A 15121-nucleotide genomic window follows, 5' to 3' on the forward strand; every position below is an offset into this window, starting at 1 on the left:
TGGACCTGTGGAACAATTATATAAGGAAGAGGAACAAATATGTCAAAACTCGCAGAGATGAGCAGAAAAAATTTGAAAAGAACGTTGTAGAGAAATGTAAAGACCAACCAAAATTATTTTATAGATTCATTAATGGAAAATTAAAGAGTAAGGATAAAATAAGCATGGTAAAAACTGGAGAAGAGACAGTAGATGACCCAGAAGAGATAGCTGAAGTATTTAACAGATACTTCCACTCTGTGTTTACTAAGGAAAATTATTTCAGAGGTGAGAGGAGAGCATTAGAAAAAGGGACCGACCTAAAGGAGATTAAAACATCAGTAGAGGAAATAAAGAATATGTTGGAAGACCTGGATGTAAGGAAAGCAATGGGCCCTGGTGTTGTCTCGAGTTGGATTTTAAAAGAGTGTAGCTCACAATTAGTCTCACCGCTGCACAATATAATTAGCACTACTCTGGTAAAAGGTAGAGTACCCATAGATTGGAAACGGGCAGATATTACCCCAATCCACAAGACCGGAAGTACAGAAGATCCATTAAATTATAGACCTGTATCACTCACAAGTGTGGTGGCAAAGATTTGTGAAAAGATTATCAAGAACAGATGGGTGAAATACCTAGAAGACAACAAGGTGATAACAGAGAAACAGTTTGGCTTCAGAAAAGGAAGATCTTGTGTTACGAATTTGTTAAGTTTCTACTCAAGAGTAATATAGTGCAAGAGAGAGAGATGGATGGGTGACTGCATGTACTTAGATCTGAGAAAAACATTCGATAAAGTTCCACACAGAAGACTAATATGGAAATTGGAAAAAAATGGAGGTCTCGGTGGATCACTGTTAAAGTGGATGACTGAATTTTTGACAAACAGAGAAATGAGGACAGTAATTAAAGGCAGCAGGTCAAACTGGAGAAGAGTAATAAGTGGAGTCCCACAAGGTTTGGTACTTGCACCTATTATGTTTACAGTTTATATAAATGATATGAAAGAAGGTGTAGAAAGTTACATGAACCTTTTCGCTGATGACGCTAAGATTATGAGGAAGATAACAAATGAAGAGGATTGCAATGCTTTAAATCAGGACTTAATTAAGATTAATGAATGGTCATTGAAGTGGAACATAGAGTTTAATGCTAAAAAATGTAGTGTGATGAGATTTGGATAAATTGTGAGAAGACCAGTTGGCAACTGTTACTTAGGGAATGAGGAAATCTCTAAGATCAGAGGAAAAAGACCTTGGAGTAATTATTACTGATAATTTATCATTTGGGAAGCACATAAACAAAATTATAGGAGAAACATATAATCTGCTGAGAAACATCAAGATAGCATTCTCTTTTATCACATCACATGAAGATGTGATAAAAACTGATAACAATGATGATATGTCCGAGATTGGAGTACGCAGCATTAGTGTGGTCACCAAGTTTGAAAAAGAATACAAGAAAGTTAGAAAGAATCCAGAGAGGTGCAACTAAAATCCCTGCAAGTTTAAGAGAGTATAGTTATGAGGAAAGGTTGAAGAGATTGGGCCTGACTACACTAGGAAAAAGGAGGGAAAGAGGTGATTTGGTAGCAATATATAGAATAATGGAAGGAATGGAAAAGTTGGACAGAGAAGACCTCTTGATACCAGATACGAGAGACACAAGAGGACATGGAAGGAGATTGAAAAGGAGTGTTTGCAGAAGAGACATCAAGAAACATAGCTTCCCCCACAGAAGTATAGCAGTGTGGAATGAACTTAAGGATGAGACTGTGTGTGCAAAGACAATTCATAAATTTAAAGAAAATCTAGATAAAAGTCGATATGGAGACAAAACAGCACAAGCCTAGTGTGGCTCTTGTCCTGTATTTCACAAATAGGTAAATACAACTAGGTAAATACATACATACATACACACACACACACACACACACACACACACACACACACACACACACACACACACACACACACACACACACACACACACGTGGACTGGAGAGACTGTGAAGATGCAGAGGACGTTCAGGAAAAATGGGATGAATTTAAGAGGATATATAATTCTGCTGTGGAGAAATTTGTACCTAGAAGAGGAGCAAGATGTAGAAAGGGTAAAGAATGGTTCAATACAAAATGCAAAAAGGCTAGAAATCGTAAGTTGAATGCTTGGAATAGATAGAAGAAGAGAAAAACATAGCAGGTGGGAGGAATATATTGATGTTAGAATCAAGTACATTGAGATGATAAGAATGGAGAGAAGAAACTATGGAAGAGATATAATAGATAAGTGTATAAATGAACCCAAACTATTCTTTAGACATATTAATGGGAAGATGAAGAAGAAGGAAGGTGTATCGAAATTGAAAGTTGAAGGAAAAATCTATGATGATGCACAGGATATGGTGGAGGTTAAGAACAATAGTTTCAGATCAGTATTTACTGTGGAAGGGAAGTTTGTTGCTGCAAGGGATAAGTTGGTCAGGAGTATAGTAAGTACAGTCCCAGTCAGTTATGAAGAAATACTTATGATGATGGAAAAACTTGATGTAAATAAAGCAACGGGTCCAGATGGAGTATCAAACTGGATATTGAAGGAATGTAGAGAACAACTGGCTGATGAAATTGACAGTCTAATGGTGACATCACTCTCATAGGGAAGAGTACCAAAATATTGGAAGAGAGCAAATATTACACCAATATTCAAAAGAGGAAATAAGGAAAACCCACTGAAATCAGTGTCCTTTACTAGTGTTGTAGGAAAATTATGTGAGAGAATAATAAAGGAAAGATGTATGGAACATTTGGAAAGAGATAAAGTTTTGATAAATTGTCAATTTGGATTTTGATTATGCTCCATGAACTTATTGTCCTTTTATTCAGGGTTAGTCAATATTGTGCAGGAGAGAAATGGATGGGTGGATGGTGTCTACTTAGTCTTGAAGAAAGTGTTTGACAAAGTACCACACTGAAGATTGCTATGAAAGATAAAAACTTTTGGAAAAACTGGAGGAAGACTGCTGGAGTTGATGGAGGATTATCTGGATGATATCTGAAGCTTTTGATAGAGTCTGGCACTAGGCTTTGATTTCCAAACTATCCTCCTTTGGCTTCTATCCTTCTCTCTGTAACTTTATCTTAAGTTCCCTCTCTGACCGTTCCATTGCTGCTGTGGTAGATGGTTACTGTTCTTGTAAGTCTATTAACAGTGGTGTTCCTCAAGGTTTTGTCCTGTCATCCACTCTCTTCCTATTAATCATTAATGATCCTCTAAACCAGTGGTTCTCAAACTATGGGTCACGACCCAAAGTTGGGTCGCGAGATCAATTTTGATGGGTCGCAGGGACACAGGAACATTATCATGCTTTCAGTGTTTCAGTGTATTTCAGTTACTTAATTGAATTATTCTTCTTTAACCACAAATTACTTTTGTTATGTATGTTCATCTTCCCCCCACCTCCCTCCTCCTGGGCCCCCATGTAATGGTGTCTCTGACAGGAATGACTCCTGTATCAAACACGTATGTTGGACTGGCAGTGGGCCCATGCAGGCTCGTGCGCGGTGTCTAATTTCCACCGACTGCAGGCGAGGGAGGTTGTGCCGTTTGCAGTCATTTGTGTGTGTGTGTGTGTGTGTGTGGGTGTGTGTGTGTGTGTGTGTGTGTGTGTGTGTGTGTGTGTGTGTGTGTGTGTGTGTGTGTGTGTGTGTGTGTATAATTATATAATATCTTGCTTCATATACTACTTACTATATTTATTAACTAATAATAATAATAATAATCTTTCGTTCTTATTGGTTTATTCTACAACTTCATCACATATGAATCAATCATGGGTTGCGAAGGAATGAAATGTTTCAAATAGGGTCGCTCATGAAAAAGTTTGAGAACCACTGCTTTAAGCCAAGCTTCTTGTCCTATCCACTCCTACGCTGATGATACAAACCTGCACTTTTTCACGCCTTTTTGTAGATGCCCAGCCCTTCAGGAAGTAAACAGCTCATGCAGGAAAGCCACAGAATGCCTGACTTCTGATCTTTCTAAAATTTCTGATAGGGTTAGAGCAAATTTAGTAATGTTCAATGCCTCAAAAACTCAGTTCCTCCGTTTATCAACTCGACACAACCTTCCTGATATCTATCCCCTCTTCTTCACTGAACATCCTCGGTCTGTCCTGTACTTATAATCTAAACTGGAAACTTCACATCTCACCTCTAGCTAAAGCAGCTTCCATGAAGTTTGGCAGTCTGTGTTGTCTCTGCCAGTTTTTCTCACCCCTCCCTACCCTAGCTGCTAACTTTGTACAAGGGGTCTTATCTGTCCAAGTATGGAGCTTGCTTCACATACCACTATTTCAGAGAGGGTGGAATCAAAAGCTTTTCATCTTATCAACTGTCTTCAGCTTCACTCTCATTGCCGCAATGTTGCATATCTTGTTTTCTACTCCTACCTTCATGTTAACTGCTCTTCTGATATTGCTAATTACATGCCTCCCCTCCTCCTGCAGCTTGGCTGCACAAGACTTTCTTCTTTCTCTTGTCCATCTTCTGTCCATTTCTCTAATGCAAGAGTTAACTAGTGTTCTCAGTCGTTCATCTCTTTCTGTGGTAAACTCTGGAACTCCCTACCTGCTTCTGTATTTCTTCCTTTCTATGACTTGAACTCTTTCAAGAGAGAGGTTTTAAGACACTTATCCTGTGTTTTTTTTTTTTTTTATTATTTTATCTGACATCTCTATGGGAACAGGCATTAAATGTTCCTTTCTTTTTATTAAAAAAATTTGTTGCCCTTAACCAGTGGCCCTCTTACATAAAACACACACACACACACACACACACACACACACACACACACACACTACAATTTTTTTCAATAACTTTATGATGAAACATAATAATTCTTTTTCCACAAAACATCCTTGTAAAATAGGGGTCTGTCTTATGTAGAGGTGCATCTAATATGCCAGAAAATATGGTACTCTGTAGGCTGATGCTAAGGCCAAAAGGAAAACGGTCTTCATAGCAACATTCCTTAACAAGCCCAAATGAAGAGGTTCATATGGGAACAACTCTATTATAAGAGTTAACCAGTATTCTCAGTCATTTATCCCTTTCTCTGGTAAACTCTAGAACTCCCTACCTGCTTCTGTATTTCCACCTTCCTGTGACTTAAATTCCTTCAAGAGGGAGGTTTCAAGACACTTATCCTTTAGTTTTTCACTACTGCTTTAGATCCTATTCAAGGACCGGCATCTCAGTGGGCCTTTTTTTTTTTTCTTCTTTTTTCTCTCTCTCTCTCTCTCCCTTGGCTGGTGTCACTCCTACATAAAAAAAAAAAAAAATTGCACTGACCTAGCACAAACCTGGGGCAAAGAGAGATTGAATTACTCTCGCATCGCTGGAGAATCTCCCCCACCAGATCTGACAGTCTCAAACCGATTCCCTCCTGATTTCTTTAAGTAGGCCACTACCGTTGAATTGTCCAACATGAGAGACACCACTGAGCTGGTCAAGTCTTGGCAAAATAACTGTAGAGCATGGAAGACTGCTCTCATCACCAGGTAGTTGATGTGCAACTCCTTTTCCTGAGGGGCCCACACTCCTGATGCCAGAGAGTCCCCAAGATAGGCCCCCCCATCTGTGAAGAGATACATCCATGAACAGAGTCTGGTCTGGTGGAGCCATCACACATGGACCCCATGCCAGCATGTTCAGGAACCATCCACCAAGCAAGGTCCTTCAGACACTGTTGCGATGGTGGAACCTGCCACCAAACTGGTTCTAACACTGTCCTCCAGTGCCTCTTCAGACACCACTGAAGGGACCAAGAAGGCATTTGACCACCTGGCACTAGTCTCTCTAAGGAAGTCAAATGATCCAGGAGCTACTGGTGAGGCCATGTCCCCTAAAAAACTCTGCACCATGAGCAGAAACTGATTTACTCAGTCTGGTGATGAAAGCACCAAGTCCCTCTGTGAATCCAGTACTATACTCAGATACTGTTTTCACTGACTGGGTACTAAGTCTGACTTGGGCAAATTTAACTGAATGCCCAGCCATCTGCACAACTGAATCAGAGATCTGGTCACTCTCACACACATCCAAAAAGTATTCCCTGTGACCAGCCAGTCATCCAAATAACAGCACAGGCTGAAGACCTGTTGATGTTCCCATGCAGCCACTGGTAAATACCTGTGGGGTGGTGGTGAACCAAAACAAATAATCCAAAACTGAAAATCTGCCACACCAGACAAGCTGCAGGTATTTGCTAGAACAAGGATGGATTGGAATCTGAAAATAGGCATCCTTAAGATCCAGGGACACTTAATCCCCTCATCCAGTGACTCCAACACTGAAGTCACTGTCTCTATGGAAAGGAGTGACTATGAGAAATTTGTTTAGGGCCAACAGCCCGAAGTCACTGTCTCTATGGAAAGGAGTGACTATGAGAAATTTGTTTAGGGCCAACAGCCCATCCTGTGTTGCCAGTTCTGCAACAATGTCTGTGTGCCAAAACATTTATAATCAAAATCTTTATCCCTCTCCAATACTGTAGCATTCAATTTCATTATACTTCTTTGATATTATATGCATGTTGACATAGGCATCAAAAAAACAAAATGGTCCCCAAATATGTTTCACTTCCTAGAAAAGTATTCAGTCTATAATAACTCAGAGTCTAAAAGATAGATACGTATATGAAAACATTCGCTCCTGACTTGTCAAAATATTCTTTGTTAATGTTAGTGACAAGTCTTGTATATACAAATAAAAATAAAAACTAATATGGCTCAAAAAAGAAATTGTATATGTACATACTAAACAGTTTCCTAAGAGGTATGTATATATATACATACTAAACACTGTATGGATTAACCGGAGGAGGATCCAGAGTGGCAGCCTCTGGTAGATAGAAGGACCTTGTCCTGCCATACCAATCCTTAGGTAACCAAAAGGTAACTGAACAAGGCTTAGACTCACAGACCAATCTATTCTGGACCTCTTCATGCACAGCTTAAGACATAAGCAAATGTGGTAGTGCCACAGGGGGAGGACCAGTAACAGCTAACCCCTGCATTCTCCCCACACCAGTGAGCTCAGAGGAGGATGAAGCATCAGGTGAAGGCAGATTAAGAAACTCCCTCACAAGGCCTATGAGGTGCAAAAAAGGAGAACAAATCCTCAGAGTGGAAGGCACTTCCTCCTCATCCTCTCCATTCCCATCATCAGGGGAAGGAGGATGGCTGCCTGGCAAGGGAGCAGGTTGGTAATGGCCTAAACTGCTGGTTACGATAGCAGGTTGGTCGCCAGGCATGGGAACTTTATGGCTGACACCAACAGATGCATCCTGAACAAGTGGGTGACTGCCATGGGAAGAAACTATTGGGCCTAACCCACTGTTAGGGAGAAGAGGCTGGCTGCTAGGTATGGGAGCATTGGGGCAGACACTATCCTCTATATCCTGGATAAGAGTCTGGCTGCCAGATATGGGGACCTCATGGCTGACGCCAGCCTCCGTATCTTCAGTAGGGGCAGGTCACCAGGCATGGAAGCTGTGTGGCTTTCACCAACCCCACTACTGTAACCAGTGCTTAAGGTATCCCAGACACTATACACTGCCTTACCCTTACCACAAACAGGAGGGAACCTGCTTATCCCCATGGCCTCCTTTGGTACCAATTCAGCCCCATACTCACCAACACCCATCAGCTGCGGTGTGCTGCCTGTACCCCAGCTGGGATCACTGGGTAGAGCACATGGCTCACCTGAAGAAGGCAGGAGTGGGGAAAACAAAGCCCGGGAAAGACAATCTTAAGTCTCCATCTACACATTCTCTTATCAATATCACTAGCAGATGAGGAAACATGCTTCCATTTCTTACCTGAAGCAGAACCTTTTCTACACTCAAGCTGGACCTTCATGTTATCCATATAAAGTTGAAACTGCTTGTGTGACAAGTGACACACTTATCACAAGAATCAAATATACAAACAACCTGCCCACATAACAAACATTCCAGATAAGGATCTATATCCACAGATGAAAGGGACCTTGGACACTTGACATATACAGGAAAGCACATTGCCAGAACACTTCAACTCAACTGTTGAAAACAGTTTATAGTGGAATGTCAATTACCGAATGCCTCTCTTTTCAAACAATTCGGTTTTCAAACAAAATTCTGAACTTATAATTGCTTCAGTTGCTGTACCATAATTTGGTTTTTGAACAAAGTCACAAGTGTTTTAAATATTAAAATACAAAGTTAAAGCTGCTGTTTATTATTAATTTATAGTTTCTATAAGTATTACCTTTATTTTTTATATATTTTGAGTAGAGGTACTGTGTGTAAGACTGTAATTTAATCTTTGAAATACAGTAAATGTGATCCCATTGAAGAGCCTCGATGTAAACAAACAATGTCTTGGTTAGGTTAAAAGTACAGTGAATCCCCAGTTCATCAAAGGGTTATGTTCCAGAGGCACCCACAAAGTACTAAAATCCCTGATATATTGACTGTGGTTCAGAAAGAAGAAGAAAAAAAAGCCACTAATTAAACCACTCATCTCATGGCAGTAATGGTGATTAGCCACCAACTCAGCAAATTAGGAACATACACTGTGTGCACAACACACCGACCACCACCACTGACCCAACAATAACCAAAATGTTTGTATAACACTTACATAACACACTAAACCACCACCACAGGGATAACAACCCATACACAATGTCAACTGGCGACAAAATCTGCTTCTGCACAATTATCCAATCCAACAACCACCCAACAGTAACAGCAATTTACAGCATTCCCACAGACATGCCACACTGCCACCAATCCAAGTACATCAGCTCATAAACACTGTGAGAGTGGCAACAAAATTTACTGCTTGCACGGCTGACCAATCAACACCAGCTGGTGCCCACTCTGCCTGCCAGCAGCTGACTGTTGACAGTGACAGGCTGATGTGAACTGTGCTGTTGCCTCCACCTGGCCACAGCTTTATCAGCAGGCAGTGTTACCAAATATACAAGTCCACCTAAACCCTCATCTGGGTATTTCTTCAACCTACGCCATGATTTAGCTTGTTTTTTATCAAATATAATAGCTGATTTTTCCAAGATAAAATGGGATTTTCTGCATTGTAAAAATAATTAGGTTCCAAGAAAAAACCATGAAAAAGTGAACCGGTGAAAACTGAACCGCAGTAAACTGGGGATTCACTATAATCCCATCTCCTGAGCCACCTGTGGCTCTCTTGATGACCCTACAATGCCATCACAACCGCACAACTGCATTTTCCCAGTAGCTTTTCCCAGCAGCAAGATGTCTTAAGTGTTATGATCAACTTCATTTTGGTGGTAGGTGGGTTGCTCCTTTCTTTGTCACACTCTAAGGCCTCCCTCATTAGGTCAATAACAAACAGAATACCTGTAGGGTCTAAATAATACCATATTTGATGGTATATAAGATGCATGGGCATATAAGATGCAGACCTATTTCAGCAGGGCATATTCAGGATTTTTTTTGATGTATTTAAGCATGTATTGTTTAAAGCAAGCTAGTGGTACAACTGAACAAAAAACAAGCAATCACAATAGTAAAAATTTTATATCTTGCATGATTACAGTAATAAAACAAAGGTAGTGGCCTAGTGATGGAGGCAAGGTGAAGAATGCAGCTCAGCTGACAAGATGTCAACGACACACTTGCACGTCACTGAACAGGGCTGTGTTTTCATTTTCAACTTTTCCTTACATCATATTATGGTTTAAAAATATGATATAGTACCCTTCCCTATAATACATTGGTGTAAATCTTCAGGTGTACAGGTGAAGGAAATTTCAAAATTAAATCTATAAGAGGCCTCACATTTGCATATAAGATGCAGGGTGATTTTTAGAGCTATTTTTTATGAAAAAAAAGGTGAGTTTTGCATACCATTAAATACAGTATCTTCTGATGAATTTCTCATCATTAAGTTCATTCAATACATCATTTCTAGATAAATAATTTCTGAGCTGGAGATGTTGTGGAGCAGCCATCTTAGCAGTGGGAGCATCAGTCTGGGAATGAATTAATCCAATATACATTGATTCCAATGGGGAAAATGATTTCAGTTTTCAAACATTTCAGATTTCAAATGGCATTTAGGAATGAATTAAGTTCAAGAATCAAGGTTCCACTGTAACTGCTGGAAGGATGTGTAGTTCCCATGACAGCAAAAAGATGAATGAAGGCAGATACAGGGTTTTGGGAGAGCAAGTAATAGAAAATGGGTTCAAATGTCTTAATACAAGAAAATGAGAAGAGGTTCTCTTTCGTTCCTATTTCTCATAGTTGTTAGATGTTGGTATGAGTTTACTGTGGCGATGACTTTAGTAATAATTAATAATTATGAGTAGTAGTATGTGTAATAACAAAAACATTTTTTCTAATATTTTCTTAGTGTGCCGGGTGTGATGCAGAAGTTAGGAAGAGAATGTAGTAGCACCACTGGAATCATTAATGAAGAGGATGAAAACTTTTGTGCTGGCTGGAAGCGTCCCACTCCATCCCTTGCCAACTCCTCTTCTTGCAGCATTCCTGAGTTCAAGTGAGATAATTAATTAACATGTTGCTCTATATCTGATGTTCATTGACACACAGTATTCATGGATGGCTTTGTTGGTAAGATGAAAGCTAAAGTAGGAAATGTTGGTGCCAGGCTGAAACAGGTCGGAGTGGGATGGGCTTTAGTAACACGACTATATGTAGTGGGCACTGTCTTGCTGGCAGAGAATGAAAGGAAATTTCAGAGTGGTGGATTGTTTCCAAAAGCTGTGTATGAGATGGAAACTAAAGGTTAAGTGCTGAGAAAAGTAAAGTGATAATAGTGTTTGAGATGAGAGAAGTGGTGTGTGATTTTAGGATATCTTGAGGATGAATGTGCCAGCTGTAGAAAGGTGTGAGGTTGTTATGTAAGAAGAAAGAATAGAGAAAATGAATGAATTTGAGTAATTGGGAATAGTGCTAGATAACATAGCAAGATATTGAGGGATAGAGTAAGAATTGTGAAAGGTAGAGAGATCATTGATTCACATACAAAGAGTCATGAAAGGAAGAAATGTGTCTGTGGATGTAAACAGGAATAGTATTCTCCTGGCAGTGATGTGTGAATATCTGTGATGTAGTAGAGTTTGCCTATGCACACATTTTCACACCGTGATACAAGTATCTTCATTGCACAAGTCCCTGGGTTGTGGCCATATTGTGCCTTCTTTGGCAATTATGCACTCTCTTAGAGATAAAAGATATTCTGAAACTTACCTTTTCCACAGGTGATTTAACAATTTATTTATGTAATTGATTCTTTCCTTTAAATTTTATGGGGAACCATTTGATGGATCAGATATTTCTTCTAGTGAATGCTGACTGGGAAGGACTTCAGTGTGCTGCCCCTTAATAACTGTGAAGGGATTATGGCATTGAGTTCATCAATATTACTGGGTACATAAGTTGAGGATCTGTCATTTATAGTGGATTCTAAGGATTCTAAGATGACAGTGTGCAGTTCACCAGATGTGACTAAGGCCCTGCTAAGTGCTTTTCTTAAACCAGCTTTCTAATGTTCCTATTAACCTTTCCCATATAGCACCAAACCAGGGAGCTTTAGCTGGGATGAACTTTCAACCACAGTTGATTCATGTTAAATGATTACTTACTTGAGGGTTTTGGATAATTTCTTTGATATAACTGGCCATAGTAATAAAGGTTGTTGCATTAGCACTTAATGTGATATGTGAAAAATGTTGTCTGCTTGTCTGCATTTAAGAAATTTTTACTTGTTAAATGAGGGACCACTTCTAGATGGATGGCTCTGGTGATAGCACAGGTGAAAAGAACAATGTATGCCCTGCTGACTTGATCAGCCTCTCCCTTGACCTTAAGGGCATCAGTAAAATCCACTTCTGTGATATTGGAGGGTTCACAAGCATGAGAATAGGCTTTGTCCTGATATTTCTAGCATATTTTGCATCTTAACACTCCCTTTACTACTTGCCTCAGTTTAGGAATCCACTATTTCTATCTCATATATACAATTACAAAGTTGATGCTATAATGATGATTTAATTCATGACATCTTTGTATTAGCAGCTTGAATATGTGGTGATGGCCAAGTAGCAAAATAGGATGTTTGGTTGATTCAAGCAAGTTAGCCAATTGAATTTTTCAACTGCACTTGATGATGTCATTATCAAGATATGACCCTAACTGGAGAATTATATTTGAGTGTGATAATCTGTCAATCTTTTTCAGGAGAATGTTTATTCTTTAGAAAATTCTTCTCTTTTTATCAGTTTAATTAGCCTTCCCTCTGCTGTACTTATTTATTCCACCTTCATTGTTAGGTGGGCAGTGATAGCCAGACCCTTTTAGTGAGCATTTACATTAGTTTTGTTTTTACTTTATTCAGTCACTTCTGTTTCAGTAGGTTGAGCAATATTAATTTGTCCCTCTGGCCATTCATTTTTGTGGGTCAGCCAAGAGGGTCCTTTCCATCACAGAGAGGATTTCCACAACTCATCTGTGCCTATTCCCCAAGTTAGGAGATCGCTGAGTTATCTTTAGTTGCCACATAATTTACCCTTAAGCCAGGAATGAATTGATTTTATTTACCTTACCTTACCCTTTTGGCTACCTATGCAGGTGATGTCTTCTAACTCTGTAACCATTATAGAGCAATATGGCTGTCATGTCATAAGTTAGTACTGGAGATGATTTTATTCCTTTAAAAGCCTCAAGGATGAAAATGGTAAAGTTAACAGTTAGGAAGACAACAGTCAATTCCAGTTTAAGGATAATGAGTTTTTTAAATGGGGTAATCTTTTGCTTTTCCTATTATCAAGTGTCCTTGCCCATTACTACAAAGGTAGGCACATGCTCATGAGGCCTTATTGCCGGCATCACTGAATATATGTAAATCTCCTTTCTGTTGTGTTGTGGCTATTCTAGGGATTTTTATTTTACTTATCTTAAGTTCTCTGTTAAGTGATTCCCACTGATCACAAAGTTCATCAGGTAGGGTGAGATAGTTTCCAAAGGTCTTGTAGGAACATTCTAGATTTGATGGTTACATGAAGTAATAAGTCTAGTGAGTCAAACAGTTTTGAGACCATATTCAAATAAGATCTTTTTATAATTTTATCAGGATCTTTAGAGCCACTGATTTTAAGTATGGATGTATCTGCACCTAGTACTTTCAACTGGTCTTGTTTACTAGATATAACATTGTTTAGCTCAAATTGATTTAGCAACTTAGGACTGTTTGTTACCCTTTCTCTTATAGGTGGTATTCATTAAATATTCTCTATATTTGCCAGTATTGCTCTAGATCTCCTTGATTATTTGCCCCCTGTAGGTTGTGTTTATAATCCTTGTTTTATGTTCTTAATAGTTTCCTCCCGTTCTTGAATATTAGTAAGGCTATGGTAGCATTAAGTAGATATTGAGAAAACATGGCCCAAAACCAAATAAAACTACCTTGAACCTATAGGTGTCAAATGGGAAATTAGGATCTAATGGATTTCTAGACCACAAAAAATCTAGTATATTCTCTGTCTTTTTTGTTAAGTCTTACCATCAAGCAGGCCTTTTCTATGTCAGATATGAAGGCATATTTTTTATGTCTAAATCTTAATAGGTCAGACACATAATAGGTCAGACACTAGACTTGGACCTGTTAGTAAGCAATCATTTAAATTTAATGAGCCAGCTGATTGTTTGGCTGAACAATCATAAACTATCCTTATTGAGTGATTAGGCTATCCTTTTCTTTTTTTTATCCCATGGTGTGATAAATAATGAATATGGTGGTTATCATTATGTGGATCCACTTTCTATAATATCTCTGTTTGGCTGATCATTAATTATGTACTTTGGAATATTGATTACAATGATCTGGATTTTTGTTAAAGGTGTTCTGAAGGCTTCTTACTTTACCTAGTGTTAGACTGAAATTATTTAGTACTTGTTCCTTATTTTCCTTCCAGGCAGACACTACTATATTGGCTATTTTGATCATCATATGTGATGGAATTCTCATACTACTTGATGGTGCCTTTAGTTTTTTGGATTATTTCAGTGGATAATCTACCAATGTGATCTATTTCACAGAGCTTATTTAGGTCAGCATGACATGGCTGGTAGTCTGGGTTACAAAGTTTCTCTTCTACTAAGGTAACTGGTAGTTTTAGCACTGGGATTATCTCCACTTGGGTATTATAATTACTGCTCTTATAGGTGTCACTCAAGACATAGCCATATATGGTAGGTAATAAAACTTTTGTACCCTCCCTTTCATAACCAGGATGGACTAAATCATAGTAGTGATAAGCTCCTATTAGTAGAGAGAGATGTTTTTATCTGATTTGATGTTGGGGTTAGCTAACACACAACCTAGTTTCATTAATCTGGTTAAATTTTTATTCAATCCTCTGAGTTGTTTATTGAGGCATTTGATTTACAATTGCAACCTTTATGTAGTATCCTTCCCCTTACAGTCATCACAAAAATAAAAAAAGAAAAAAAAATGGATCTAGTCTATTATGATCCACTAACTGATGGTTGAAAATTGGTTTGAATTGCCCACCTTGCAGTTTGAGCAAGAGCATTGCCAGCAACATCTGGCAAGGTGCTTTGACAATGGGATGTGTGTGTGTGGGAAACAGGCTCAGTACTGACACTGATAGGAAGGAGATAGGTTGATGCTCTGGCTAGTTCCTCCTCAATTTATCAACATTTAGAGTCAGCATTTTTTTTATCATGTATTTCTTTATATATTAACCATATATGGGTTGCAAACATGGAAAATGAAGAAAAGGCTTACATTTTAGTCTGAAAGCAAGAAAAATGCTTGTTAAGGAAATATGTAACTGTACAGGCAGGAAAAAGTCAACAGTAATGTTGTAGATGGCTGCCATGTGGAATTCACCACCCAATGTTGTTCCTTCAGCAAAATCTTATCTTGGATGCTCTAAGATTTCCAAGGCTACTGATAAGGTTCTTTTTTTTTTTTTTTTTTTTTTTATGTAGGAAGGATACTGGCCAAGGGCAACAAAAATCTAATAAAAAAATGCCCAGTGAAATGCCAGTCCCA

The 15121-nt window shown here is 38.8% G+C and overlaps 1 protein-coding gene across 1 annotated transcript in view; it reads left to right on the forward strand.

The window, feature by feature from the left end:
* Window positions 1-15121, forward strand: part of LOC135113220 (uncharacterized) — a 633180-nt gene that overhangs the window by 513118 nt on the left and 104941 nt on the right. Inside the window, exon 52 of the mRNA XM_064028389.1 lies at window positions 10433-10579. Coding sequence (XP_063884459.1) covers window positions 10433-10579 — 147 coding nt within the window. The remainder of the gene's footprint in view (window positions 1-10432; window positions 10580-15121) is intronic.

The sequence above is a fragment of the Scylla paramamosain genome, chromosome 25, assembly GCF_035594125.1.
Source record: "Scylla paramamosain isolate STU-SP2022 chromosome 25, ASM3559412v1, whole genome shotgun sequence".
Taxonomy (NCBI): Eukaryota; Metazoa; Arthropoda; class Malacostraca; order Decapoda; family Portunidae; genus Scylla; species Scylla paramamosain.